The 27,822-nt window shown below is 43.8% G+C and overlaps 2 protein-coding genes across 4 annotated transcripts; one reads left to right on the top strand and one right to left on the bottom strand.

Moving 5' to 3' along the window:
* The first annotated feature begins 414 nt into the window (after nucleotides 1-414).
* Nucleotides 415-6,300, top strand: LOC127302290 (uridine/cytidine kinase UKL1, chloroplastic). Its single transcript, XM_051332698.2, has 14 exons — nucleotides 415-818; nucleotides 929-1,020; nucleotides 1,713-1,782; nucleotides 1,894-2,012; nucleotides 2,795-2,891; nucleotides 3,016-3,095; nucleotides 3,229-3,423; nucleotides 3,508-3,591; nucleotides 3,695-3,755; nucleotides 4,418-4,478; nucleotides 4,967-5,060; nucleotides 5,162-5,234; nucleotides 5,690-5,772; nucleotides 5,849-6,300. Exons 1-14 carry the CDS (start codon nucleotides 596-598, stop codon nucleotides 5,993-5,995), a joined length of 1,479 nt encoding a protein of 492 aa, XP_051188658.1. The 5' UTR covers nucleotides 415-595; the 3' UTR covers nucleotides 5,996-6,300.
* Nucleotides 6,301-15,645: 9,345 nt separating this feature from the next.
* LOC127302289 (solanesyl-diphosphate synthase 1, mitochondrial) lies at nucleotides 15,646-21,898 on the bottom strand. 3 transcript variants are annotated; one of them, XM_051332695.2, is made up of 12 exons: nucleotides 21,630-21,898; nucleotides 20,829-20,924; nucleotides 19,946-20,026; nucleotides 19,720-19,791; nucleotides 19,471-19,602; nucleotides 19,308-19,394; nucleotides 18,997-19,068; nucleotides 17,878-17,963; nucleotides 17,537-17,669; nucleotides 17,353-17,442; nucleotides 16,658-16,756; nucleotides 15,646-16,181 (listed from the first exon to the last, which is right to left on the bottom strand). In XM_051332695.2, exons 1-12 carry the CDS (start codon nucleotides 21,774-21,776, stop codon nucleotides 16,002-16,004), a joined length of 1,275 nt encoding a protein of 424 aa, XP_051188655.1. In that variant the 5' UTR covers nucleotides 21,777-21,898; the 3' UTR covers nucleotides 15,646-16,001. The 3 variants fall into 3 exon arrangements, with proteins under 3 accessions (XP_051188655.1, XP_051188657.1, XP_051188656.1); XM_051332697.2 differs by having other exon boundaries at nucleotides 20,825-20,927; nucleotides 21,630-21,744; XM_051332696.2 differs by having other exon boundaries at nucleotides 20,829-20,927; nucleotides 21,630-21,744.
* Nucleotides 21,899-27,822: the final 5,924 nt, after the last annotated feature.

Here is a 27,822-nt window from a genome sequence, read left to right as displayed (position 1 = left end):
GCATACGAAAAATCATAATTATTTTCGTAAGTATAATTATTTTTCTATGTTCATTTTAGTGAGATACAAGTATTTGTGTTCAAATATATAAGTATGTTTTGAAGTAAAAAAAAAATGATGATACTTATGGAATGTAGTTATTCTAGAGCGCATAAAATCACAATTTCTTTTAATTTTTTTTTTTTTGGATATTTTAAGTTTTAATTTATGTGAACATTTATTCGAGCATTGACATGGGAGATTTAAGTATTGTTTTGTTGTCAACTAGGCTAATTAGTTGATTAGATGACCAAGTGAAAATTGCAACAGATTAGAGCAGTATACGGTGAGGCGGTTCCCTCACTTGCAGACTGGTACTCCCATCCCCATCCTTGGACCCACATGTCACTGTCCCGTTTCACGAGCAAGAGCAACCCAACACTGGCGCACGCACCACGCACCGCCGCAACATCGTCTCGCTCCTGTTTTTATTTTCCGTCGGATCAAAATCCCCGATCGCGATCCGCCACCGAATTCGAGGTCGGGGAGCAGCAAAACCCGAAGCCAGCCAGCGAATCCCGGTCCATCGGCGAGCGGCGGCGGCGGCGGCGAGACCATGCCGGACAAGGCGGTGGACGACGCGATGGAGTCGGCGGTGGGGGCCCACTTCAGCGGGCTCCGCCTCGAGGCGCTGCGCCTCCCCGCCCCCTCGTCCCCCTCCTCTCCCTCCTCCTCCCCCTCCGCCCCCGCCGGGGCCCTCCCGAACGGGGCCGCCGTCCACGCCAACGGCGCCGCCGAGCTCGTCTCCCCCTCCGCGCTCAGGCAGCCCTTCGTCATCGGTAACTAACATCGAACCTCGGCATCCCCTGTTTCTACCCATCAGCTGCCCAATGCGGCGGTGGTTCTAGGTTCCGATTGATGAGTTTGCTTTCGTGTGGGGTTCTCGAAGGGGTTTCGGGCGGGACGGCGTCGGGGAAGACCACGGTCTGCGACATGATCATCCAGCAGCTGCACGACCACCGCGTCGTGCTCATCAACCAGGTGTGCCATCTGTCGCCTCTGCGATTGGAATGCTTCCTGTCACCGGCCCACTACCACTAGGGCTTCTCCTTCCGTATCTCGTGCCCGAATCAGTGGCGGAGCTAGGATTAGGAGCCGGTGACGTCAAACGCCCAAAATAAGTGATAGCAGATGGTACTAGCGAGGTCAATATCTAGTACTTCTAGGGTCAAAGCTAATGTATCCATAGCTGATAGCATGGTGCTCAGTAGATTTGTGTGATGTCAATTGGCATCAGATACAGAATGTAGCCCTGCCGCTGGTCCGAATGATGCTGTTCATCGGATTTGGAGGTCTGCGTATTAGTCTAGCCATTACTTAGCACTGGGAGGAGTTGTTGGTCGCTACGAATCTGTATATTAATGCTTCTACCGAGTTTTCCGTTGATTGATGCATAGGATTTCATGAGAGCTAGTTTGCACCATTGGTCAGACTTTTGGTGAATTCGGAATAGGTTTTCGCTAGCCCGTGGATCAATGTCTTAGCTTGTGTTTTCAGGTCGCACGATGATCTGTTTGTATTTAAATCTTATTGGGGATTAGAAGAACATAATGATTTGCTTTTGTTCACACCTCCAGACCTGAACAATGACGCTGTGACTGTCACACAGATATCAATGGGAGAAAATACCATTTTGGAACATGCTGGTTTCAGTTTGGCTTTTAATCTTGCAGGATTCTTTCTACCGCGGCTTAACTGCTGAAGAATCTGCGTGCGCTCAAGACTACAATTTCGATCATCCTGGTATTTCACTTGCCTTTTCTCGACGGAAGTATGCTACATTTGTTAGTGACCAGAGAATGAGTTGCCTGCTGATTTTGTAGAGTGTGAACCAAATGCTTTCTTTGTTTACAGATGCGTTTGATACAGAACAGCTTCTTGAATGCATGGGGCAACTGAAACGTGCATTGCCTGTAAATGTTCCTATATATGACTTTACGAATCACCGAAGGTGCTCCGAAAGGTTCAGAAAGGTAGTAATAGTTATGCCTTATGAACTTGTTGGCATGAAGAAGGTTCCTGTGTTTACAATTTTGAGTTCAGCTCATTTGACATTTGAATAACTCTAGATGTGGAGCCTTTTTTCTATCTGTGCAACAATATGACCATCTTGTATATCGTATAGCAGAGTGCAAGCCTATGCTTTGAATGGGAAGTATTAAAAGTACAGAAGGCGCTATTTTCTTTCTGACTGAGATGTTGAAAAATAATAGTAGTTCGAGTATGAATGCTTTGTGAATTTTGTTCATATGGCCATTGTTTAGAACATTTATGCCAGCTGATATTTTATGCCATTGCATGCTTTGTGAATTCTGTTCGTATGGCCATTTAGGTGTTGTTTTTGTTATTTAATTTTCTACCTTCTGTGGTCATGTCATAGATATTTGTATGAATGGGGGCAAATTGATTCCAAAATTATGCAGTTTTCTGAATTATGAACTAAACCGGATTAGATGTATTGGGATATAAAATTTAAAGTTACCCAGCCTGTATTCTTAAGTTTCAAGTGAACTGTATTAAATGAGCTGGTATAAAGAGTACAACCCTTGAATTATATTACTGAATCATCATGCTATATATTGATTTCAACTTTAAGTTTAAGAACAATTATATTTTAGTATCCTGTTTGTTAGTTTTTCTCACCTGGAAACGTCAATCAAGATGGTTGTTAGTTTAAGTACTGGATAAGGGGGAAAACTGGTCCTGGTTATGAGCCTTTTTGAACTAAGTGACTTACCAAATTTCGTTTTGCAAGGTCAATGCATCAGATGTCATAATTTTGGAGGGCATTTTAGTCTTCCATGATCAAAGGGTTCGTAATCTTATGGACATGAAAATATTTGTGGACACAGGTCTGTGTTAGGTATAGTGTACTTATAAAAAATTAATAGACTGGGCTCGATACAAACTAACAGTGGTTGACTTCTTGTTCTCTAACATCATATTTGCTTGTATTTTCATGTTGTATCCAAACAGATGCGGATATTAGGCTTGCCCGACGAATAAGGCGTGATAATTTTGAAAGAGGCAGAAATGTTAACTCTGTGCTTGAACAGGTGGGTTAACTATTGTATTTTTTTTGTTATACTTTTATTTTATCCTTGTGGTTTGCGAGCAGATTCTTTTTTTTTTCATTTTCTTAATATGTAAATACCTGTAATGTAATATGCAATTCTTTTGGCATCTCAGTATGGTAGGTTTGTGAAGCCAGCATTTGATGATTTTGTTCTGCCTTCAAAGAAATATGCTGATGTGATCATACCACGAGGCGGTGATAACCATGTTGCAGTTGACCTGATCGTTCAACATATTCGTACAAAACTTGGTATGCATGACTTGTGCAAGATCTTCCCGAACGTCTATGTAGTGCAATCAACTTTCCAGGTAAAGTTAATCATCATTATTGAGTATAAGTCATTTGTTCACTGTGTTTCAAAGTTCTTTATACCTTTATGATGAATTTGTCAGATCCGAGGAATGCATACACTGATTCGTGACAGGGAAGTCACCACACCTGACTTTGTTTTTTATTCAGACCGGTTAATACGTTTGGTACAGCCTTTATCCTTTTTTGTTGACTTCATGCTTAGTAAATTGCATCGACTTATAAATTGATATAACTGGTTTTCTGTTTGTATGAAAAATATCATGTTAGGTAGTTGAGCATGGCCTGGGGCATTTACCATTTACAGAAAAGCAGATTGTTACTCCAACAGGTAATTTGCAAATGGCATTTCATATCTTGATTTCACTTCATGTATTGTTCCATCGGAAATGTTTGACGCTGGTTAAGGATTCCTAGAAAATTACTGTTTGATCAACTAGAAAATTTAATGTTGTACTTTTTTATTGCTAAATAGTTTACAGCGTAATTCTGAAATGTTACAAAGAAAAAGACTTCTACTTGAACAATAATGGGAAGGAAAATCTAATCGATGCATCATATAATGTTTTGACTAAATGCTATCTTGTTTGCCCTAGAATAGTTTGATTTATAGGTTTGTTGTTACACTGTATTAGATAGAAACTGAAGCTTGTGGGTATGGAGTTGTTTCTTCTCCCCACTCGAAGATTTATAGCTTTGATCTTACACAATACCAGGTAGAGCTGAAGCTTGTTGATATGGAGGCACACCTACTAATTCTTCTGGTTCTATCTTTTGGAATTAATGTTTGCTTCAAACATTTGAATTTGGATATGCATAGAAAAAGTTACTTTTGGAAAACTGGAGCTCTTTGAGATATAAGGGTGCTTGTGGCTGATCCAGTCAACTTCATAGATTTATCTGTTTTCGGTTGTTCTCCGGAATGCCAGGTGCACACGTGCTTCTAGATATTTGTGCCGAACATCATGCCATGTCTTACTTGCTTGTTTCCAGGATCTGCTTATATGGGAGTTGATTTCTGCAAAAAGCTCTGTGGAGTGTCTATTGTCCGAAGGTAAACTTTGAATAGCTATTATCAACCCAACATGCGAGCACACACCTTGGACAGAAGTAAGAAGTAATTCATTTGAACGGCGGGCACTTAGACTGAATTAAGCAATTAACTATTGTACATAAGCTCTTCTTTCGATCCTTCTATTAGAGATGCTTGTTAATATTGCAAAAGAATTATGAGTATAGCTCTACATTCTTTTATGTCCTGGCATGCAGGACCTTTTGTTTTCTCTATGTGACCTGATCTTTCAGTTACAAGATAGTTTTATAGTTCCGAAGTCCAGACTACAAGTTTGAACCCATGTTCCATTTGAACCCCAATCATAATTCATCATCATGAATCGACGTCTCTAAATACTAAAAGTCTTGCCATTTTGCATACTAGACATGTTATCTATGGAATTTCATGATACAGATGTTTTTCTCATTCATTCTGTTAACATATCTTGAAACTATAGCACAATTGTAAACACAGCCTTGTCATTGCAGTGGTGAAAGTATGGAGAATGCACTGCGTGCTTGCTGTAAAGGAATAAAAATTGGCAAGATTCTGATACACCGTGTTGGAGATAACGGGCAGCAGGTAAGCACTTATATCTTGTGATTAACAAACCTCTCAGGGAATATTTAAAATGATTGAAGTTTCTATGGTCTGAATAACTATAATACACTATCTGCATCTAGCTCGTATACCACAAACTGCCAATGGATATAGCTGAACGACATGTTCTGCTTTTGGATCCGGTACTTGGCACAGGTCAGTAATGTTTGCATATTCTATTTTTGCTCATTTATGTTTGGCGCTAAATTTAAGTGATCTAGGTTGTGCATAGCCTAGATTTGTATTTCTTATATATATCTGTTTTTCAATCTGGATGTTACATGATACGAAATCACACCCACTGATAATTATTTCCTTCATAATGTATAACCAGAGATTTAGGAAGCCTATTTATTGGTTTATCTGTTCGCAAATGCCTTGGATTTTTTTTTTTTGTAAAATGTATTAAACTGTGTGCACAGTGATAGTGAAAGTTTGGTGGCACATTGTTTGCTTTGGAAGATCTGCTTCTATACACGCATCTACTAGATGGTTGTTGTTCTTTAGTCACAAGTCTGTAATTCGTCAGTCCATCTGCAAAGTGATAATGCACCAGCTATCTTCCGCTTTGTTCGTGACTTAAGCTTTCAACTCCCACCTTTGTTTTGTAGGGAACTCAGCAAGTCAAGCTATAGATCTTCTTGTAAGGAAAGGTGTTCCTGAGGAGAGGATCATATTCCTCAATCTTATCTCGGTAAACATCTGAGCTTACTGTTGCTCTTTGTCTTTTTGTTTCTGATACTTTAGTCCATGTTTCAACTTGTTTGTAGGCTCCTGAAGGGATTCATTGTGTGTGCAAGCGATTTCCAAGGTTGAAGGTTGTAACATCAGAGATAGATTCTGGGTTGAGCGAGGAATTCAGGGTCATCCCAGGTTTGGGAGAGTATGGCGATCGCTACTTTGGCACAGACAACTGATCCTCAATCGCTGGTGAATGGAGAGGGATGATGGTACAACGGAGGTAGCATGAATTGAACCGACAAGACATGCTGGGAAATAGATGTAAACTCAGAAGATATATTGTAATTTTTCTAGACTCCAGAGCTAGATATCCGCCATTAGCCATGGAGCTAGCAATCTGGCCTTACCCTGGACTGGAGGTAGTAGGGACGATTGCAAGCTCGTTTAGGTATCACTGTCGCCGTACTGCTTCAGCTCAGGCAATACATGATTGAGCCTTTAATGTCTTAATAATTCCCCGTAATGAGCTGGTTCTTTGCTATTGTGTCATTTCTTTAAGAGTAATACACTGTAGTAACCAAATCGTTATGGAGGGTGCTAATTTGATTGGGCTTTACATAGTAGTGTATAATACTGAATCATATTAACCTGCTTGCACTTTTTTGATATCGTGTCTGAATGGGTTTAATATGATTTACCAAAACACCAATCGGCAGTTGAAAAACAAATGGAATCCAAACCACCAAACAATGAATTACTAAACCACAAGCTGCTATTCTGGATTTCAGACTAGCAGCGAGTTATAAATAAGTCATCAATTAGAACACAGCCAATAGAACATGCCTCAAACTGCATCAGCTATTACAGTAATATCATCCGATGAGGAAGAAAAAAGGCGATCAAGACCACATCATTACAACCACGAAGCTGATGAGCAGATAGTTGTATATCACATAAGTTGCTCGGATCACAAAAGGAATTACAGCAATTTTACGAAATGTCCAGTCAACGTTTGATGTATAACAAAGCTATCATCACCGAACGGCGCCCGGTGTAATCTGATTATTTTTACGTTACCGTTTCTGAACCAGACGCGTCCTAGGTGTAATTAATTAGCTCAAAAAAAAGAAGATAGAGTCTGGTAAACCCTAGACGTCCTGCTTCTGCTCCTTCCCAATCTGAACCGCGCCAGAGACACAGAGAAAGAGAAGGAGAAGGGGCTATGGCCGGCGAGCGCGGCGTCCGCCGTATGATTACCGATGGTCTCGACCACATGGATCGAAGACCAGAAGGCATTGAACACAACAAGTCTGTTGCGATGAATCACATCCACGATTACTACAAGAAGGCGCTCGATCGACTCCCGCCGGAGCTGATCCCGAGCCTCCTCGAGGCCGGCGTGTGCTTCGGCTTCCTCGACCCTGTGTCCAACATCATCTCCAACACCGTCGCGCACGAGCTAGGCAAGGGGAAGAAGAGGAAGAGACCACGGCGGGCCACCGGCAGCACCAAGAAGAGCACTAGTGAAGCGGAGAACCGACGGGCCAGGTGCAAGACCATCTCCGAGATCATAGAGTCGAGCAAAGACTTCTCCATGAAACCCAATCGCTCTGGGTCGGAGGTCGCTGGCATCGCGGTACGGTCATTACGCGGTCTCGCCACATTCCTCACCTCCTACTTCCGCTACCTCACCATCCAGGACGCCCTGCGCTACGTGCGTCTGTCCAAGGCAGACCTTCTAGTTGGCGTGCATCTCATCCAGGAGGATTATTGTTCTACACACACATTCACCATGCACGACATGACGGCCAAGATCGCTCTCGGCTGTGCTGCCATCTCATCCGCAATGCATCCTGGGGTCGTCCCAGCATTTGTGTCTAGATCGATTTTGCTGGCTTCCCATGTGGACGAGGTTTCCAACCTTCTGCCGACAAAGGGCTGCATCGACCATTCCACTATAAACAGACTCTCTGAGCTATTCACCTTAACCAAGGATGATATTATGATGGACGACGACCCACAGAGGCCTATGCAGCATGCCATCTCAAGGATGCAACGCTGCAGCAAAAGGAGGAAGACTGCAGTCGTTCCAGCAGTGGGGCTGGATTATTCTCTCAAGCTATTACTCCTGGATAAAATCCATGTGCTGTACCTCGATGCGATTTCCCGCATTCCAAGGCATGAATTGTGTTCGCGCCACCACCGCGGCCTCCTCAAGGCTGGCCACTGCTACGGGCCTTTCGATCCTGTCACCAACATAATTCTCAACACCATTTGGTATGACACCGTGTTTCCTGCGGAGCGAGAATTCGAGGTCGAAATGATCTCCACAAAGAAGCTTGCGCGCGTCGAGTGCCTCTCCCTCGAGGGTCTTGTTGCCTACGTTTGTGTCCTCTTTCCGGCCCTTTCCACATACCAAGCTATGAGGTACCTGCTTATCAGCAACGCCCAGCTTGATAGGGTCATTATGAGCGCAAAAGAAGATGGTCATGAGCAGGCCTTCCCCTTTTCGCACTCCGAGGCCTATGATGCCGCCTCTCTTGCAGCGTGTCATCCCAGCCCTACTGCGTTTGTAGAATTTGCAACAAGGGTAGTGCCAGTGATGGAAGAAACCCTGCATTCAACGCTTAAGGTTAGCCGGATGCTCTCCTCCAGTGATGTCTGTACCATATCTGAAACTTTAACACAAAGGTTTCCGCCTAGTAAATCTCCCAAGCTGGTTCCAGAATTGAACATGCACGCCTCCGATGTTATCGCAGGCAAACGTAGGAAATTTAAGGCTTTCCATCGTGCAATTCTCAAAAGGGTTAAAGCTGCATTGCTCAGATTTGCAGAACGAGTGGTGAGTTTTTTTTTTTGGGTCCTGTTACATCTTCTCTTAGCAGTACCTCTGATTGCTGATTTTGTCCTTATCTGAATATAGGGACAGGAATATGAACTTCATGTTATCTGTGATGTAAACGCTGAAATACCTGAGCATGGTATATGCTACATCCCAGGCGACTACAAATACCCATTTTCTCACATGAACATCTTGGCAAAACGAAAAGGTTCACAGATTGCTGATGCTGATGCAGTTCCCACACTCTTCTTCATTGAGTGTACCAACATTGATGAAGATGTGGCATCTTTGTGCTGCCCTATATTAGAGCCATCAAAAGATGCTGGTATGCTCCTCTCAGTCATAAATTCAGGTCTGGATATATCATTTTTCCTCACATGGCTACTTAGTAGCTTATGTATCATAATAATCCTTTTAAAGGATGCTTACAGTGTTACATAATATACAGAAAATCAGAACAGATATATTCGACAAATCATAAAATCAACTAGAAATTTAGTTTGTTCTGCACTTATGCCCCTGATGAGTAACCATGGATCCTTGATAAATACCTAGAGAATCCATGCTTATTTGACAGTATGTGAATCTAGTTGCCCATAAATCATACTAGAATCGGTTTGATGGACGCTGTGAGGTAGTTTGTTGTGAACATATTGTCGCAAATTATGTTGAACTCGGACAAATGTCCATATTTAGGATAAAGTTTCTTAAAATCTGAAATGGTGTATTTGCAAGTAGTTCAAATGTTAAGTTTACTTTCGTGATGATTAAAGAAAAACTAGATTACACCTTTTACCATAAACAAAACTAGTCTGCAATATCTGTATAATGCAGTTACCACCAACATAGCATGTGTTCTAATTGCCTAGTCAATTGCCAATTTACCATCATATCTGGTCCCCTTTGCCATCCTCTCTAATTTAGATAGGGATCTTTCCAACTTGTTGTGATTACTGCAGTCTGATGTTTAGCTAAGAATGAGACGCAGCAACGCAAAACCACCTCAAGCTACTCAAGGTGCAGGAGGCTGTTTGATGTGCAATCTCCATTCTCATGTCCCTCTCTATTCTAGTTCTATCTCCTTCGCCTCTCACCATCCACCTCTTCCTGATTCTTCGCATTGCTCGCAAACCTGGCTGGTATCTGAACTGCTCCAGCCCAATTCCTTGTATCCTCCTGGAGTCCTGGCTGATCCGTTAAGAGGATTCTTGGAAGTATGCCTAACACGTGTTGCACCGTATCCGAAATGTGCGAAGGATGCGAAAAATTGGATGCATACCGGTCAACACTAAGTGATGTTCTGGCTATCATCATGTAATCATATTAGGTATCTCCGCAATCAAAGGAGCAGCAGCAATGGTCCTACCTGTGGCTCTGCATCCCCAATGGAATACAGATAGAAATGCTGACTGATTACCCTCATGACCTCATCCTTGCTACTTCAATAGTATGATATGGCATATGCAATGCTATATGCCACTCTTAATGATTAATGTATTATGCATCCCCAAGGGAATACAGATAGAAATGCTGACTGATTACCCTCATGACCTCATCCTTGCTACTTCAATAGTATGGCATATGCAATGCTATATGCCACTCTTAATGATTAATGTATTATGCATACATGCTCTCTGCCCTAAGTGGTTCTTGATCCTGCACAAATCAGAGATTGTGATATGACTGACGGATGTCATCTCCTAATATGAACATTTGTGCAGTTGATGTTTTTTATTGTTATAATTACTCATTAGTTTTTTTTCTCTAACACACGCCTAAGCGAGTGTCTTTGTATATTAGAAGGAGCCGCAAAGAGGCGGAAAAACTGTACAAACTGTAGCAGCGCTACAAGAGAAAGACAGAGAAACAAAACAAAAGATCTAAAAAACAAGGACAAAAAGAAGAAAAGAAGAAGAAAACTATACATAGGGAGAGTCCGGAGGTCGAGCATGGAGAGGTAAGCGACGTAACTCCTTGGCGCCGGCAAGAATCCATAGCCGAGCCTCCTCGAGGATAGAGAGAGAGAGATCCATGTGACAAGGGCTCAGGTTGTTGAAGACGACATCATTCCTGGATTTCCAAATTCTCCACAGGGTGAGGATGATGATGGACCTTGCAGCCTTGAGCAGGCTGGGGGCAACACGAGTGGCAGCCGTCTCAAACCAAGACGAGAAAGTCTCATCAGGGCCTGGCAAACAGGCCTGCAAGCCAAGTTTAGACAGGGAATGGAACCAGACTTGCTTGGCAAAAGGGCATTGCAGCAGGAGATGGCTAATTGACTCAGATTCTTGATCACAAACAGCACAGGTGTCAGAAGTAGACAGGCCATGTCGCAGCCTGCGCTCACCGGTCCAGCAGGGATCAGCCGCAGCAAGCCAAGCAAACACTTTGCACTTGAGGGGAGCCCAACAATCCCAAATTGCCAAATGGTGCGGAGATAAAGTTCTTCCGGCAAAAAGGGCATTATACGCAGACTTGCTAGAGTATAGACCGGAGCTCGAGAGATTCCAGATGAACTCATCCTCCGTGGCAGGTGACAGTACTTGAGCTTCAGAGAGATCAACCAAAAGCAGAAACTGCAGGACCCCTTCAACGGAGAGAGTTCCAGAGATGTCCCTGATCCAAGAGTTGTTGGTAAGACCCTCAGCAACAGATCTGGAGCTGACAGCGTTGGGGCGAACAGCAGCAAGGACAGCTGGAGCAAGTTGGGAAATACTCTGTCCGGCGATCCATCTGTCAGACCAGAAAAGCACCTTGGTGCCATTGCCTAGCTTGATCGAGGTGGCCAAATGAACAAGAGCCTCAACATGACCATTGGAGCGGATAGGGAACATGGCCCATGGTTTCGCAGGGTCAACACGGCGGAGCCAGGGCCATCTGGCACGCAGTGCCCAACTCAGGCGTTTGATGTCTAGAACGCCAAGGCCTCCCATCTCAACAGGACGACAAACATCTTTCCAGGCGATGGCACAGCCCCCACCGCCATCATTGCGACCAGCAGACCAGAAGAACTTCCGTTGGCATTTGACGATAGCCTCACTAACAGGTTTGGGGATATCAGTAGCTAACATAGTGTGGATGGGGACTGCAGATAGCACAGACTTGACCAACACAAGGCGATCTCCCTTAGAGAGGAGGTTGGCATGCCATCCAGAGAGCTTGCGGTGGAGGGTGTCGATGATGGGTTGAAGGTCCTGGGCCCGCAGCTTGTAAATGGACAGAGGCACCCCAAGGTAGGTGATAGGAAAGTCAAGGACAGGGCAAAGCAACTGATCAGCAATTAGCTGCCTATCCATCCCAGAACATCTGATCGGAGTAGCTGCACTCTTGAGGATATTAGTATGTAGACCAGTGGCTTCCCCAAACATCTGTATCAATTGCTTGATGGTATCACAGTCACTGAGGGTGGGCTTGAAGAAGATCACGGTATCATCAGCATAAAGAGATGTGCGGCAAGCACCCCGGCTGCCCGGCAGAGCTGCAAGCAATCCCAAACGAGCAGAAAGGTCGACCAAGTAGTGAAATACCTGCATAACCAGAACAAAGAGCATTGGGGATAGGGGATCCCCCTGCCTGACACCACAGTGGTGGAAGAATTCAGCGGAGGGATTGGTGTTGACCAAAATTCTGGTAGAGGCGGTTGACAGCAACAAGCAGAACAGATTAATCCAAATATGCCCAAAGCCAAGATGCTGCATAAGCTCGACCAAGAACGACCAAGATACTGTATCAAAAGCTCTGGCAATGTCTAACTTCAGCAAGACAGTTGGGGCATTGGCAGAGTGAAAGGACTTAGCTAGCTGCTGAACAAGCATGAAGTTATCCTGAATAGTACGACCACGAATGAAAGCCGATTGATTGGGAGTGACCATGGATGGCAGAATAGGGGCCAGACGAAGGGACATGGTTTTTGCAATTAGCTTGGCCACACTATGCACAAGGCTGATAGGTCTATAGTCCCGGATCTCGGATGCATCCAGCTTCTTAGGGAGAAGAGTGACAAGGGCCTTGTTGATCTTGGAGAAACCGTGAGCACGACCACAATGAACAGCTGCAAAGACTGCCATAATATCCTCTTTTATGACAGACCAGCACGACTTGAAGAAACAGCCAGTAAACCCATCAGGTCCCGGAGCACGGTCACTTGGCATGTCCTTGATGGCAGCGAGAACTTCTTCCTTAGAGAACTCAGCATCGAGGTGAGAAAGTTCAAAACGGGGCAGTCCCAAGGCATCCAGATTCAGGGAGAAGTCACGGTCAGCAGGGGCACTAAAAACATCCTCAAAGTGGTTGGCAAAGGCATCTTCAATGAGGTTCTGGTCGACCAGGATATCACCATTATGGCTAATTTGAGAGATGAAATTCTTGCGGCGCCGGTGATTGGCATGGAGGTGAAAGAATTTGGTATTGGCCTCGCCTTCCTTGAGCCAGAGGATACGCGATTGCTGTCGAGCAATAGTACGTTGGAGGGAGCAGAGACCTAAAAACTTCTTCTTTAGTTCACGCCTAAACCAGCCTTCCAAGAGGCTCAGCGGACGGGATTCCTGAGCTACATCAAATCTGTAGATGAGTTCCTTAGCACACTCAATCTGCATCCTAATGTTGCCCACATTTTTATCACTCCACGATTTGAGGCGATGACCAAGGGTGCGGAGCTTGTGGTCAATGGCTGTGATAGGATTTCCAAAAGCAGGTTCAGCCCAGGCAGCTTGCACTGTCTCATGAAAACCAGGAATCTGCGGCCAAAAGGTCTCAAAATGGAATCTGCGGTGTTGACAATGAGTAACTTCAGTGTGCAGCAGGAGAGGACAGTGATCACTGATCAAAGTAGCCGCACAAGTCAGCAGACAGTTTGGATGTCCAGCTTCCCAATCAACAGAGCAGAAAACACGGTCCAGGCGCTCGAGAGTGGGATTCTCGCGCTCATTTGACCAGGTGAAACGACGACCATTCAGGGGGAGGTCACGCAGCTCCAGATCATCAAGGGCCCTGCGAAAACGACCCATCACCCGTCTAGAGACATTAGGATTGTTTTTGTCAGCAGCTTGGTAGATAATTACTCATTAGTATTGAAGTGATATACATGTTAAGTTGACATGATCTCTTTTGTTTTGCTTTTGAGAAAAGGCCGCTGCTTTCACTGTGAGTGTGAAGGGATCAAGATTATCCATCCACCTTCAGAAACATACCATGGGCGCTGCACGGAATTCGAGGATATGGCTAGTGGGAAAAATCCAGTGTCTAACGAAGAACTTATTAGTCAAGCAAAGTACGGGACTCTGTTTATAGATACAATGGAAGATGACTGTGTCTATTTTGATTCTGCATGGGACGGTGACTTTGCTGTATCCATTAACGAGATGGAGCAAGATAGGGATGAAGAGGAAGAATTCTCTTGGTTAAAAAAGGAGACGCAAGAGTTAATGGCTTACAATAAGGGTCTCTTTGTTAATAGTTAACTGTTTCTTGTGCTATTTGTGCCTTTTATTATGCCTTTCCAACTTGTTGTGATTACTGCAATCTGATGTTTAGATAAGAATGAGACGCAGCAACACAAAACCACCTCAAGCTACTCAAGGTGCAGGAGCCTGTTTGATGTGCAATCTCCATTCACATTCCCCTCTCTGTGCTAGTTCTATCTCCTTCGCCTCTCACCATCCACCTCTTCCTGATTCTACGCATTGACCTGGCTGGCTGGTATAACTGCTCGAAGCCCCATTCCTTTGTATCCTCCTGGATCATTTGTTAAGAGGATTCTTGGTAATATGTCTGACTCTTGTTCTGCCGCATCTGACATGTGCCAAGGATGCAAAAGTTTGGATACATTCCAGTAACTCTAACTGATGTTCCCTATCAAAAGAACAACAATAATGGTCCTACTTGTGACTTTGCATCCCCAAGGGAATATAGATAGAAAGAGCGGTTGGTTATGCTCATGACCTTATTCTTGTTACTCCCTCCGTTTTTATATGTAAAACCACTTCGTATTTCGAGCCAAAACTTTGATCAATAAAATATAAGTTATATGACGGAGGGAGTACTTCAATAGTATGCCATATGCAATGCTATACATATGCCACTTAATGATTAATGTATTGTGCATGCATGCCCTCAGTCCTAGGTGATTCACCAAGCAGAGATAAGAAATGAAAGACTGAGTGATGTGGTTGCATACTGTCATGTCCTAATATGATCATTTGTGCATTTGATGCTTTTTATTTTGCTTTTGAGAACAGGCCGCTGCTTTCACTGTGAGTGCGAAGGGATCAATATTATACATCCAACTTCAGAAACATACCGTTCGGCGCTGCATGGAATTCGAGGATATGGCTAGTGGAAAAAATTCAGTGCGCAATGAAGACCTTATCGGTCAAGGGAAGTACTGAAGAACTTATCAGTCAAGGCAAGTACGGGACTCTGTTTGTAGATACAATGGAAGAGACTGTCTATTTCGATTCAGTGTGGGATGCTGACTTCGCTGTATCCATTAACGAAATGGAGCAGGACAATGATGAAGAGGTGGATTTCTCTTGGTAAAAAAAGGAGGTGCAAGAGCTCCATCTTGGCTTACTAAATGGATCTCCCTGTTAATAGTTAGCTGTTGCTTCTGTTGTTTGTGCCTTTCATTATGTGTTCTTTTTTCGATAATACTGCATATGAAGCTTGGAGTTACTGGACCATGTACGGCTGATGATACCTCTGTTCCAAATTAAGTGATGCGGCTTTGGCTATATATATAGATGTGTTTCAGTATGCAGAGCACAAGCAAATGTCATTGTTTGATGATCATTCTTAGTTTCGACAATCTAAGTAGAAGTAACATTGTTCGATCATGCCATCGTTTTGCAGGCCGGAGCACAGAGGTTCTGGAGACAAGCCTAGTACCAAAGCCTAACTCACGACATCCAATTTTGATCAATCAATTCGCTGTTTGACATTCTAATTTATTCAGATCAATAAACCCAATTGCAAGGCATCTGACCTCGCATAAATGCAGAATGTGCCAAAATGAGATAATAGTAGGGCTCTGTTCAAGACACGAAGGGTACAGAGAACATAAATTATTCCTGGGTTAACAGATGCAATATCTAGCTTGCCCAACAAGAAAGCTACACTTTTCCCTCGTATAACATGTTAAATACTTCCATTTGTATTGTTACTGTCATTGCAATTGCCAATCGGCGGTATACTAACTAATACACATATTCTTATCCAACAGTAACTAAAAAGTAAAAACCACTACGGCTCCAACTAGGATGATTACCAGGAAATATAATCCTAAAGCTGCAAGAAACCTCGGCGATGGAAAGAATGCAATGACCAATTCTCGTGCAAAATTTTCCAAGTGGTCTACACATGTGGCGGAGTTCTGTCTTATCTTCACCTTGTGAATAATCTTTCTATTTTGTCCTCGTGATGACTCTCTGTGTGATATCAATAAGAGCACGCCTTGAAATCAGAACATCTTCATCGTCACTGTCTGGGAGAGCTTCTATGGCCTTGATCGCAAGGTTAACATGTTCTCGTGCAAGCTCTTTTGTTCTTTCGATACCCCGGCTCTTCTGGAGGTAGTCCAAGGCCTGTGATTTGCAAGTACAGGTCAACACAGTTTTTCTCAACATGGTGTGGATACGAATCATATGGTGACTACTATGTTAGCTAATAGCTATCTCAATTCAAACTCCTGGTTGAATGACTAAGTTCTAAAATAATGGAATATAGGTACATCTTTGTTGAAAATCTGTTCTCTGAATTGTCCAAATGGACTGTCTACAAAAATGACGCTTATGCATCATAGCATAATGAGCATCTGTATTGAAGTGTAACATTCCAAAAGATGTACTCCCCCCATCCCATTGAAGTTGTCTTAGATTTGTCTCAACTTGGATGTATCAAGACAATATCTAGTGTGTGGATACATCCAAATTTAGACAAATCTAAGACAAGTTTCATGAGACCGAGGGAGTAGGAGTATTGTTTGTTTTTACCCTATAGGTAGGATAAAATGAACAATGAAAAAGACAGCACCCATTCTTGATACAAAATAATAACTCACAAGATCAACATTTGCAGGATTGTCAAAACCCTGGTCAACAACATCATGTAGTTGTGGGAATTCTTCCATTGCATATAGCATCGGGGCAGTAATGATTCCCTGCATCATGAATGTCATTATGTCAAGAGAAAAACAACCGCTGCCTGCGCGGCCAAGAGTAAACAAGAGAAACAGCAGAATGTTCTCCTCGGTTGACACATTTCTAACTGGATATACTGGTAATTCGTTAAGTAGGTGAGCATTAAGAAAACAAGTATTTTTAGTATTTTGATACAAAAGCTCTTTGTTAGCTGCATTTTGCATCTAACTTTCACTTGCACTACCACAATGCATAGGCAATTATTATTCTTTCAGCAGTATGTGAAGTGTATTGCGATATAATGACGGCTAAAAAAGACACAATTATGCGAGTCCTCCTTTGTGAGAAGTACTCTTATCTACACAGCATGGGGGTGACAAGTTCAAGACAGTGGTTAATGCAATTACGGCAACACACGTTTTAGTGTCAGACAAGACGCAGTCTATGCATATAAGCCAATGTAGCATCATTTGGCCAGCAAAATTTTATGTATACATGCCCTAATGAAGGCTGACAAACGATATTCCAAGTAGTTGGAACTTTGAAGGGCAAACGGCAATTTCAGACAATAGACATTGCAAATAAAATATAACAAGAACAAGAGGGCTGCCATTACATGACGAATATCAGATAATGAACCCTTTCCAAGTGATGCAGATGTGCCTGTGAAATCAAGAACATCATCGATCAACTGGAACGCTAGACCCTGCAATGATATCGAGTTAATTAATTTCCTGCCACGCTAACAGGAGAACATTAGATGGGATAAAAAAGAGAGAACTGCAAGATGCTTTACAAACCAGGTTTCGTCCATACTCATATGCAAGCAATGAAACATCAGCAGTGTGCCCAGCAAGAATAGCAACAGACTTGCAACTATTTGATATCAATGATGCTGTTTTGTAGTATGTTTTCTGTAAGTAGTATTCCATACTGCACGATTTTTAAATATCATATCAGAACCAACAAACAATGACATCAAAATAAAATGAGGAAACATAGTAAATAAAGAAGCAAATATGTCCAAGCATCTTTTATCCTGCATCTCTTGGTTTTAGTTTTTAATTTTAGGATATCTCTTGGTTTTAGTTGTTAGATGTGATGCGATGAACTGGAATCATGACAGAGATAAATAGTTAACCTTCGCCGTTGCTCTCTGCTTGTTGAAATTTGCATAGTTTCGCCAGTGACTAGATGTTCCACCGCAGTTGCCATTAGAGATACCACCTGCATAAATTAGGTTGATTAAGTAGAGTAATATACTTGCAAGAAACAGAGCTCGCAAGTACTGCAAACATAAGGAACAACCTGGAATTACAATATGAGCTCAGCTGGGAAACGGAAAATAGGCAAGGACAATATTTGTGAGTGATAATTCAGTTGAATGCATAAGCTTGAACTGGGGAAAAGAAAACAAGATACATGAGCCCCTAAAAATGAGACTGCCAGCTTAATATTAACTACTCCGTAGCTAAATACTTTTCGAACGGAAAAAAGCAAAATATTCATGTGCTATAACAGATATACTCCCTCCGTTCCAATGAATAAGGCTTATATATTTTTTAAAGTCAAGCAAAGTAAAGTATGACCAAACTTTTAGAAAAAACTACAAACAACTATAATGTTATATAGATTTCATATGAAAATATATTTCATGATATATCCAACAATATAAAATTTGTAATGTACATGTTAATGATTTATTCTAAAAATTTGGTCAAACTTTACATAGTTTGACTTTTCAGAAAAAGCATATGCCTTATTCATTGGAACAGAGGTAGTATAATAACACCAACCAATAGGTTGCTATGATAAAAAATACAGCTAGACAACTTTGCTACAAAACAGGACCACCATCTCAAGTGTTTGCAACAAATCTATTGGCTAATATCAGCAGGGGGGAAAGGAAGTGAACAGACAGTGACCACCAATTGACATCAGTAGGAAACATGAGCTCAGCTAGGACATGCTGTGAAGGAACTAATGATCATGCCCAGTGCAAAGTACAAATAATACTAATACAGGAACAAACTGGTTCATAATTGATGCTTAATAATACCTTATATATTGCGAAAAAAGTTTTTTTATTAGGACAAGTAAATGTCTAGAGATCCAGCTGGGTGGAAGAACAAGTCAAAAGTCTAAAGCCAATCTAGTAGCCAGCATAAAGCATAACAACTTTAATTTTCGCATCATTAGAGGAACATACAAAATACATACACCAATTAATGTTTTGCATAAATAAATAATATTGATGTACCTCTGTATTCCCAAGAGCCGCAAGTGCCACGCATGCCCTAGACAGGAGGAAGTCACCAGCCAGAACAGAAAGCTGCACACATAAGAATTTCAGGAATACTGATGCCAAGACAATTCAGATTGGCAGAAAACAAATCTTAAATAATGATGCCCAGCTAAAGCTTCCTGCAGAGTGGTAGGGAGCATTTTCTTGGAAGATCAAGCTTTTCTTTGTTTGCTAACTACTAAAGTAACTTTTAGTTCTTAGTGCCGAGGACGGAGGACACCGCTGATTCACTTAGTTTACTATATTGCAATTGTGTGGTGCAATACCTTGTTGCCCATAATGCAATTCAACGAAATGACACCTCGCCTAGTGTCAGCATCATCCAGAACATCATCATGCAATAGACTTGCGACCTGTAATAGATGTCAGCTTGAGAAAGTAGAAGACAACCATAATGGGTCTGATCAGAAGGTCAGCCGCCATACTAACGTGGATCATTTCAGTTATCTCGGCAATGTTTTGCTGCCGTGTGCGCAGCTTACTTGCCACTAGACCGAAAACTCCACCATCTGTTGATTCTGATACTGGGAATTTCAGAGCTGATGCCATCAGCAACAAAACCTGCCAATATAATAAATCAGTGCATTCAATGCACAAGATAGGAAGACAATTAAAGATTAAAATGATGCTGTAATACGTAATATTGACTTAAATAAATAAAAAAGATAGATGTGCTACCGTAGGTCGGAATCTTTTTCCCTCAGCTCCCATTTTAAAGAAATATTCAGCAGCTGATGCTAGTTTAGGGACCTGCGAAAGCAAAAACAAAAAGTGCTCGCTTAGGTGAAATTGGTAGGTCTGAGAATGTGGTGATAACTAGATAAACGAAGCATCTAAACACGGTGCCACCAGCAGCCTAACTTCAACAAAGAGTTGATATGAATAGGAATTACTCGGTACTAACCTCAGCAGCAACCATCGACCGTAGTCTATTTGCAAGAATTGATAGCTCATCAGCAACCAACTCAAATGGATCCTGCTGTTCCTGAGAGAAAGAGAAGGTCGCTCTTCAGGGAATAGTAATACTTACATTTTCCATAATTAGCTTTCTAATGGAATAGCAAAAAAAGAGGTTTTCGGTGGTCATTTATTATAAGAATTAAATCAGCATTATCCTTCATTTCCCAACAGCATAATCACATTGCCAAGGCAAACTTAAGCCAAAATTCTCTTCGACCTCTATGTAAGTGGTCACGTGCTTGGAACATCAAACATACTTTTCTCTGATTAAAGGGAAAAAATCAATTTATTCAAGTTCCAAGTTTATGTAGGGGATAATGCATGGCTGTCTTGTTAGGCTTGTCATACAGCATTTTGATTCCATTCCAAGCTCGTTATGTTTCTCCATAACAAGCCAATTAACAATTGATGGTCCAGAAGAAGCCACTCACATGTTGCACAGTGTATCAGAAAAAATGCCACAAATAAGAGAGCCATAAGAATGGCAAGGCTATACTATCAAATAGCAGCAGTCAATAAGCAAAACATGGAGTGACGGCGACCCGTGTAGCAGATAATTTGTGGATCTAGCAACTATGATTCTGTTTTGCAACAGCCCATTTTACATATCTGTGTTTAGACATGTGGCATTTCACACACTTAAAAATCCATAATCATGCATTCAGGTGGCATGTAGTAGCAGGATAATGTTGTGATCTGCCAGTAGTGATGCACAGTTTCTTTATTAAGCTCGGAACTATTGGTTTCAGGTACAATAAAAAGATCCATTAACAAAACAAACGAGCAGCACGAAAGCAAATCATTGAAAAAAACAAGGGTTCACCTACTTCAGCCCTCGAAGCTCCATCTTGGCGAGTCTGGTACTGGGTGGCATCATGTATCCACCGGGAGCTCACAAAAGTAGCTCCTCTGCAAGCCACCACCTACTAATCCACACCAAAAGTAGAGACCGTATCAGCATAGCAGAAGGCTAATCCACTCCACACTTGAATAAGACGTGGTCACCTAATCAAGCAATCCCATTAAAAACTGACGATAAATCCACCGGTTACTATTCCTGCCCTCCTTAATTATTTTTACCTTTTGCAGTGGTTGAACTATGAAACCAAGTGACTTGCTAAAATCAGTAAACAAGTATCAAAAACATCAATAATGACGAATTAGGTAGCGCCATGTAGACATCTTGAGCTCACGAAAGCAGTGCCACCAGCTAATACTAGTCCACACCAAAAGCTAGATAACCTATCAGCATAACACAAGGCTTATCCAATCTATCTCCAGTTATAAAAGGCATGGTCGCCTGCCGACCAATACCATTAGAAACCGACAAGCAAGTCATCAGTTTCATTTAATTCTCTTTGCTTTACTACAATTAGTAAAAAATGAAAAACCATCAGTATTCAGTAAGGGCTAATTGATGTGTACACCGACAATTTGCAACTAGGGAGACGAGACCGCATGATTTCCCCGCGGAGCTACACTAATCGGCAGAAACACAAACACATTGCGGGCAGGTCCGGCGCTACCTGGACCGACCAGAATCACAGAACGCGACAGGCGCCACCAGAACCCACTACGATATCCGCTGAGGACAGAAGGAAAAAATGGTAGGAGGGAAGGAGGGGGACCTGGTTCCGAATCTGGGACGGCGGAGTAAACTGCCTCCCCAGGAGGGCGCCCGACGAGGAGAAGAGCCGCTGCGCCTGGGCAGCTCCGCTCGCGCCCCCGCCGACCAGCGTGGCGACGCGCCGCGCGAGAGCCCATCGCCAGGACATGTCTCGCCCGAGATCGGGGGAGACGGGGCGGAGAGTTGAGCTTGGGGAAAAAGTTAAGAGACGGAGGTGGAGGAAAGAATGCGGCGGCTAGGCTTCTTGTCGATTCATTCGTTCGTTCACGCGACGTGGACGCGCACGAGGCGTGCCACGTGAGGTTGTGGACTTGCGAGGACAGGGAATCGCCACGGGCGGCGGAGAGGGTGGCGCCGCCAGAACCCGCTATGGTAACTCGGGACAGGGGACAGGAGTTGGCGGCGGGGAGGAGTGGAGGACGCGCCGGAGTTGGAGGAGACCAGGTGGCCGGCGAGGTTTGGGGTGGCAGAGACCGGCGGCGCGATCTCATTGGATCGGGGAGGAGGAGAGGTTTCGGTCGTTCGAGTGGGCTCCTTCTACAATTTTGTCTTACCAAAAATCTCATAGCCATTCTTCGATTAAATCAAATATTACTGTATACTTTGTTTTTGAGGGAACATTATTGGATATACTTGCTCAAAAAACATTATTATTAGATAACACTAGCAAAAGGCTGACCTTTGTGAGGACTTGTTTGTTTTTAAGGAAGCACTCCCGTGCCGCCGAATCTACTTCCGCACGGGCGTACTTCTTGTAGTTGTAATCACAACTTTAACATAGATACACTCAAAGTCGGCCGGAATTGCTGCAACATGAGGCGGTGTTGTTGCCAGTTGCGGCCGTCCATGCTGCCGATGGTGGTTGGCGAATCAACGGTGTCGGCGATGCTGTGAGCGGGCGGGAGATGTGGTACGGATTTTCCTTTTGTTGCTGCAAGCAGGAGGCAGGGCTTCCTCGGAAGCTCCTCTTCCTAGCCATTTGGCGGAACTGGTTGCCAGAAGCAGTATGAGAGAGCGTGGGGTTTTTTTTGGCAGTTCTTGCGAAGGTGGATTCGGTCGGAGCAAAAGAATACGGGCCTTTTTTCCCCGCATGCGTGGGGGTTCGACGGAAAGGTGCCTTATGCTGGAGCTAAGGGTGTAAATGGATAGATAATTTCCACGACAAAAATCGGCCTCAAATCCGTTTGTGTATCCATATCCGATGTAAAAAAAATCTGGTGGATAAAGATATATGTTACAAGTGGTGCTCTAAATACGGTATAGGATATGGTATAGCAAAGTATGCGGATAAGGATTATCCGATATTTAATTAGGATAATTCAAAGGTTTTAATTCGGATAATCTGATTTTTTGAGTCAAAAGCCAAGGCCAATCTTACAAAGGTAAGTATTACCAAATTCATTTGGCGAGCACGTCTACCTCTAAATTTTTACCACTGCTACACTATAATGGTCCAACTATTTAGTTTTTATTTATGCTATCTCGTCAATGCTTGAGTTTTAGTGTAAATCGTGTTTTTTTCTTAACTACACAAGATTAAAAGTTTAAATCCATCTTAAGATTTGCAAAAACTATAACTATCTACCAATGAGAGCATATATTCGACTATTTTTATTTCATGTTCGAGTCCACATCATTTTCGATTTAAATCCACGATTCGGTATATCCGCATTAGAATCTAGAACAGGCCAATATCCACTTTGATCATCTGAATTCGAAAAAATACGGTAAAAGATAGTACAAGATAGTAATGGTACGAGCAAAATTCAATCAGATCCCTCCCTTGCTGGACGTAACAAAAGGCAAAAAGCTAACAAAGATAGTAATGGCGGATGATGATGGCGTGTTTCATCGTTACCTTGTTGAAGGCATTGTCTCTGCAGCTTGCGTTCTTCTGAAGGGGTTCGTTGCATGGAAAACAAAAAAATTCCTACCGCAAAGATGAATAAATCCAAGATTTAATCTATGGAACACCCAAGATCTAATCTACAAGATCGAAGCAACGAGATGGAGATGAGACTAACCCTCAAAGATTCCAAAGCTTACGAGATTAATCTCGTTGTTGATGTAGACGATCGTCCCCGGTGCTGCAATCCGGCAGCACTTCCGTACTCGATCGCGCGTACGGTGTCGATGTAGCCCTTCTTCTTCCCGTTCCAGCGGGCAGCGGAGGTGTGGTAGATCTCCTCCAAGTTCCAGCAGCACGACGGCGTGTTGGTGGTGGTGGAGGAAGAAAAGTTGCAGGGCTTCGCCTAAGCCAGAGCAGCGTACGGTGGAGGAGAGAGGCGGCCAAAGGAGGGGACAATGATGGGATGGGTGGCCGGCCACCCCCTCCCCTCTTTATATAGGGGGCCAGGTCGGTGGGGTGGCCCCCTTTCCCATCTAGGGTTAGGGGGCGGCGGCCAAGTGGGGGGAGAGAGATTTCCTCCCCCCCCCCAAGTTGATCCCCCCTAGGAAAACCCTAGGGGTTGGCCGGCTGGGCCTTGAGGGGCATGTGCCCCTGGCCCATTAGGCTAGGGAGCACTCAGAGTCGGCCAGAATTGCTGCAGTGCTGCTGCCGGTTGCGGCCGTCCACGCTAGCCGGCCGTGCTGCCGATGGTGGTTGGCGAAACAACGGTGTCGGCGATGCTGTGAAGGGCGGGAGATGTGGTACGAAGTTTTCCTTTTGTTGCTGCAAGGAGGAGGCAGGGCTTCCTCGGAAGCTCCTCTTCCCAGCCATCTGGCGAAACTGGTTGCCAGAAGCAGTATGAGAGAGCGTGGGGTTTTTCGGCAGTTGTTGTGATGGTGGAGAATGCGGGCCTTTTTCCGCATGCGTGGGGGTTCGATGGAAAGATGCCTTGTGCTGGAACTAAGCGTGTAAATGGATAGATAATTTCCGCGACAAAAATCGGCCTCAAATTTGTTTGTGTATTCATGTCCGATTGTAAAAAATGTGGTGAACAAAGATATCTGTATCGAAGTGGTGCTCCAAATACGGTATAGGATAATCCGATATTTAATTAGGATAATTCGGATAATCCGATTTTTAAGACAAAAAGCCAAGGCCAATATTACAAGGTAAGTATTACCAAATTCATTTGGCACCTCTAAATTTCTACCACTGCTAGACTATAATGGTTCAACTATTTAGATTTTGTTTATGCTATCTCGTCAATGCTTGAGTTGTAGTGTAAATCGTGTTTTTTTTTCATAACTACACAAGTAAAAGTTTAAATCCCTCTTAAGATTTGCAAAAACTATAACTAACTATCGATGAGAGCATATATTCAACTATTTTTATTTCAAGTTCGAGTACGCATCGTTTCCGATTTAAATCCACAATTCGGTATATCCGCATTTGAATGTAAAACACGCCAATATCCACTTTGATCTGAATTCAAAAAAATACGGTAAAAGATAGTAATGGTACGAGCAAAATTCAATCAGATCCCTCCCTAGCTGGACATAACAAAAGGCAAAAAGCAAACCACACGTGTCGTGTGGTCTTCAAATATCAGCGCGCCTGAATATGTCATAGACAACCAAGGCAGAATATATCAGATCAAAGCAGCATCGTATCATAGAATATATTTCTCAATGTTTGATGTTGCTGACCGGGCGTACCGCCCGGTGCTAACCTTGCTGCGAGGCTTCGCTTATAAACATATCTCATTGCTCTTACGCGAGCGATGTGGTACTAATTAAAACGTAATGCAGAACGGGAGTTCGAAGGCGTGGTGGCTGTGCGCGCCCGGGGTAGCACGTACTTCCTCCGAAAGTAGCCCACGAGGTTTCGGCCAGCCCTTTATGGACGTCCGTCGAAGAGTCTGGCCCGGCGCGAGAAGAGATGATGGCTGGCTTCTGTGGGCCTTCCAGCTTGACGCACCGTAACGCCGTGCGCCCTCTGAGCTCGTTTTTTTTTAGTAAAAGGAGCTGATATTAATTCGGCATAATTACAGTCCACGCAACTCTGCAACTCGACCACGCTGCCGTCCATGGCGCCATCGGTGGCACGCGGTCGCTCCTACTCTCCTAGAAGCCTTGGATCGAGACTAGTCCCCGAGCGAGAGGGAAGTCGCCAATCGCCAGCCCCGAAGGGCCTACACCGCAGGACGCCGTCGTTGTCGACCGAACCACCACAACTTCTTCCACAAAAACTTCAACTGGAGCCAGATCCGCCGTCGAGCCACGAACACCGGCAAGGGGAAGTCAAAACCTCCAGCTCGACGGAGGCAGCAGATAGACGCCGAACCTCCGCGGAGAGCCTCCATCGAGGGAAGGATCCACCACCTGCAAAACAAAACTGACCGCGCCCCTTCCACCCCGATGCCGCCGGCTGGACACCCTAGGCTTGCCTACGTTATATACACGACGCGAATCGGGTTTCCCCCGTCCCCCTGCCGTCGGAGCGGCCGCCGGAGGGAGAGGTAACCGCCGATTCGGTGTCGGCGAGGTGGAAAGCTTCGGTCGCTAACAAATCGCCTCCTTAGATACTGTAGATGGGGGAGGTGCAGTCCAAGGTCCTACAGAGGGTAGGTTCGCCTCGTTATCTATCTTGTGCGTTAGTTTCTGCTCTCGTTGGATCTTTAGCCTTAGCTGATATGCAATCTGCAGTGGAGAAGCAGACCGATTTGTTTTAGAAGGCCATCCATCGTGTCCACGAGACTGTTGACTTCTTGCATAGGTTGCTTGCGTTTAGTTGCTTTGACTTTCTAGAATGGGGAAGCTGCGCTGGGCAGGCTCTCCCGAGCACCCGCCGATTCTTTGGTTACACCTGATGTTGGCAAAGTGTACGCAAGCTGAGCGGGCCTTTATTGTTGTTTCTCTCCGCGCGCTAGGGTGGGCTTGGTGGTTATGGCTTCGGTTGACATGGGTATACCATACCGGATACTCGGTATTGCCATTCCTGGTGTAAAGTCCAGGAAGGAATATGCGAAGGCCTATGACGAAACCGACATAGAGTCGATACAGATGAGAATAGGAAAGTTAGGCCCATATCAGGAACTGACTTAATTACTCCTCGAGGTGCCTAATATATAAAGGCTTAGCAGGAGCCATCGAGGGGGACAGATTCAACCACACGTGATACCATGTAACCTTAGATCTTGCATAATACAATCTCGACGATTCTCCCTTGATCATACTTTTCGTCGACAGCCTAGTTTGGTTGATCGGTTTGTTGATTCACCAACCTTATCCTTCCTAGAAACTCAAGTCCATCATTGCATTACCATGGTTAACCCTTTGTCATTGGCGCCGTTTGTGAGAAGCTTAGATGCTGGAAGCACGAATTCGACGACCTCTTCTACAAGCAACAACTCGACTAGATCAGGTGACTAGGTGCGCTTCAGATCAATCAATTTTCGTCCGCACTCGCCCACCCTTCTCACCGGTCATGCAGATCATGCCTGAGCTCCAGAAGTCATTTGGTGTTATGGTGATGCCTCCTTCTATCGACGAAGTGAGGTCCGACTCGCATGAGATCCCGGATGTGGCTTATCCACAGAGTCAGGCTCTTGTCTCTGAGAGGAGTTGTGTGTTGTTAACGTTGTTGTCTCTGTTTCGCCTGAGTCCGACATGCAGATGGTTCCTATTGGTGTTGGGGTGGCTAAGTCTAAGCTATCGGCAACCATACCCGAAGCTGTCGTAGCCAGAGAGCTTTGCGATTTCTCACCACCTTGGCGGTTGCCTGCGCTGGATTCGCAGTGGTTCGATGGGTGCCTTCAATGTCATGGCATGTTTTGTCAGCGCGGTGTCGATGTGTCGTGTTTGGAGTATTTGTATGTCTTGCTTTGTGGTCTCATGTGTTGGCTAGAGTGGGTGTGATCATGTTGTTTCGGGTATTAGGTTTGGATGTGGCCATGTTGGTGTGTGAGCTTGATCATGTTATTTTAGGTTTTCGTCCTGTTCTCTCCAAAAAAAAAATTAAGCATTCTTCTTAATTAATAGATGAGGCAAAGTTTTTGCCTCTATTTAAAAAAATTGTTCACCGGCTTTTCTGTTTCTTCACACAACAGGATGATGCATGCTTGTACTGGCTGGGCATTGTCTGTATCAAACATATACTCTCTCCGTTCCATAAATGATGTCTTAGATTTATCTAGAATACGGAGTGTTGGTGAACATATGGTTGTATGGAATTTAAAATGGATGCGATTTGACTGAACTGAAATCAACTATTGGAGCAGTTGTATCACTCGCAATACCACTCTAAT

This window comes from Lolium perenne, chromosome 5 (assembly GCF_019359855.2).
Source record: "Lolium perenne isolate Kyuss_39 chromosome 5, Kyuss_2.0, whole genome shotgun sequence".
Taxonomy (NCBI): domain Eukaryota; kingdom Viridiplantae; phylum Streptophyta; class Magnoliopsida; order Poales; family Poaceae; genus Lolium; species Lolium perenne.
The sequence above is the reverse complement of the archived record's forward strand: the minus strand, read 5'-3'. Positions and strand labels throughout refer to the sequence as shown.

Coding starts and splice junctions, on each gene's coding strand:
- LOC127302290 (XM_051332698.2), top strand. CDS start 596: ATGCCGGACAAGGCGGTGGACGACGCGATGGAGTCGGCGGTGGGGGCC. Junction 3,592..3,694: donor CAGACCGGTTAATACGTTTG/GTACAGCCTTTA, acceptor ATATCATGTTAG/GTAGTTGAGCATGGCCTGGG. Junction 5,061..5,161: donor TTGGAGATAACGGGCAGCAG/GTAAGCACTTAT, acceptor ATCTGCATCTAG/CTCGTATACCACAAACTGCC.
- LOC127302289 (XM_051332695.2), bottom strand. CDS start 21,776: ATGTCCTGGCGATGGGCTCTCGCGCGGCGCGTCGCCACGCTGGTCGGC. Junction 19,603..19,719: donor GAAAAAGATTCCGACCTACG/GTAGCACATCTA, acceptor TTATATTGGCAG/GTTTTGTTGCTGATGGCATC. Junction 17,964..18,996: donor CGGCTCTTGGGAATACAGAG/GTACATCAATAT, acceptor TAATTTATGCAG/GTGGTATCTCTAATGGCAAC.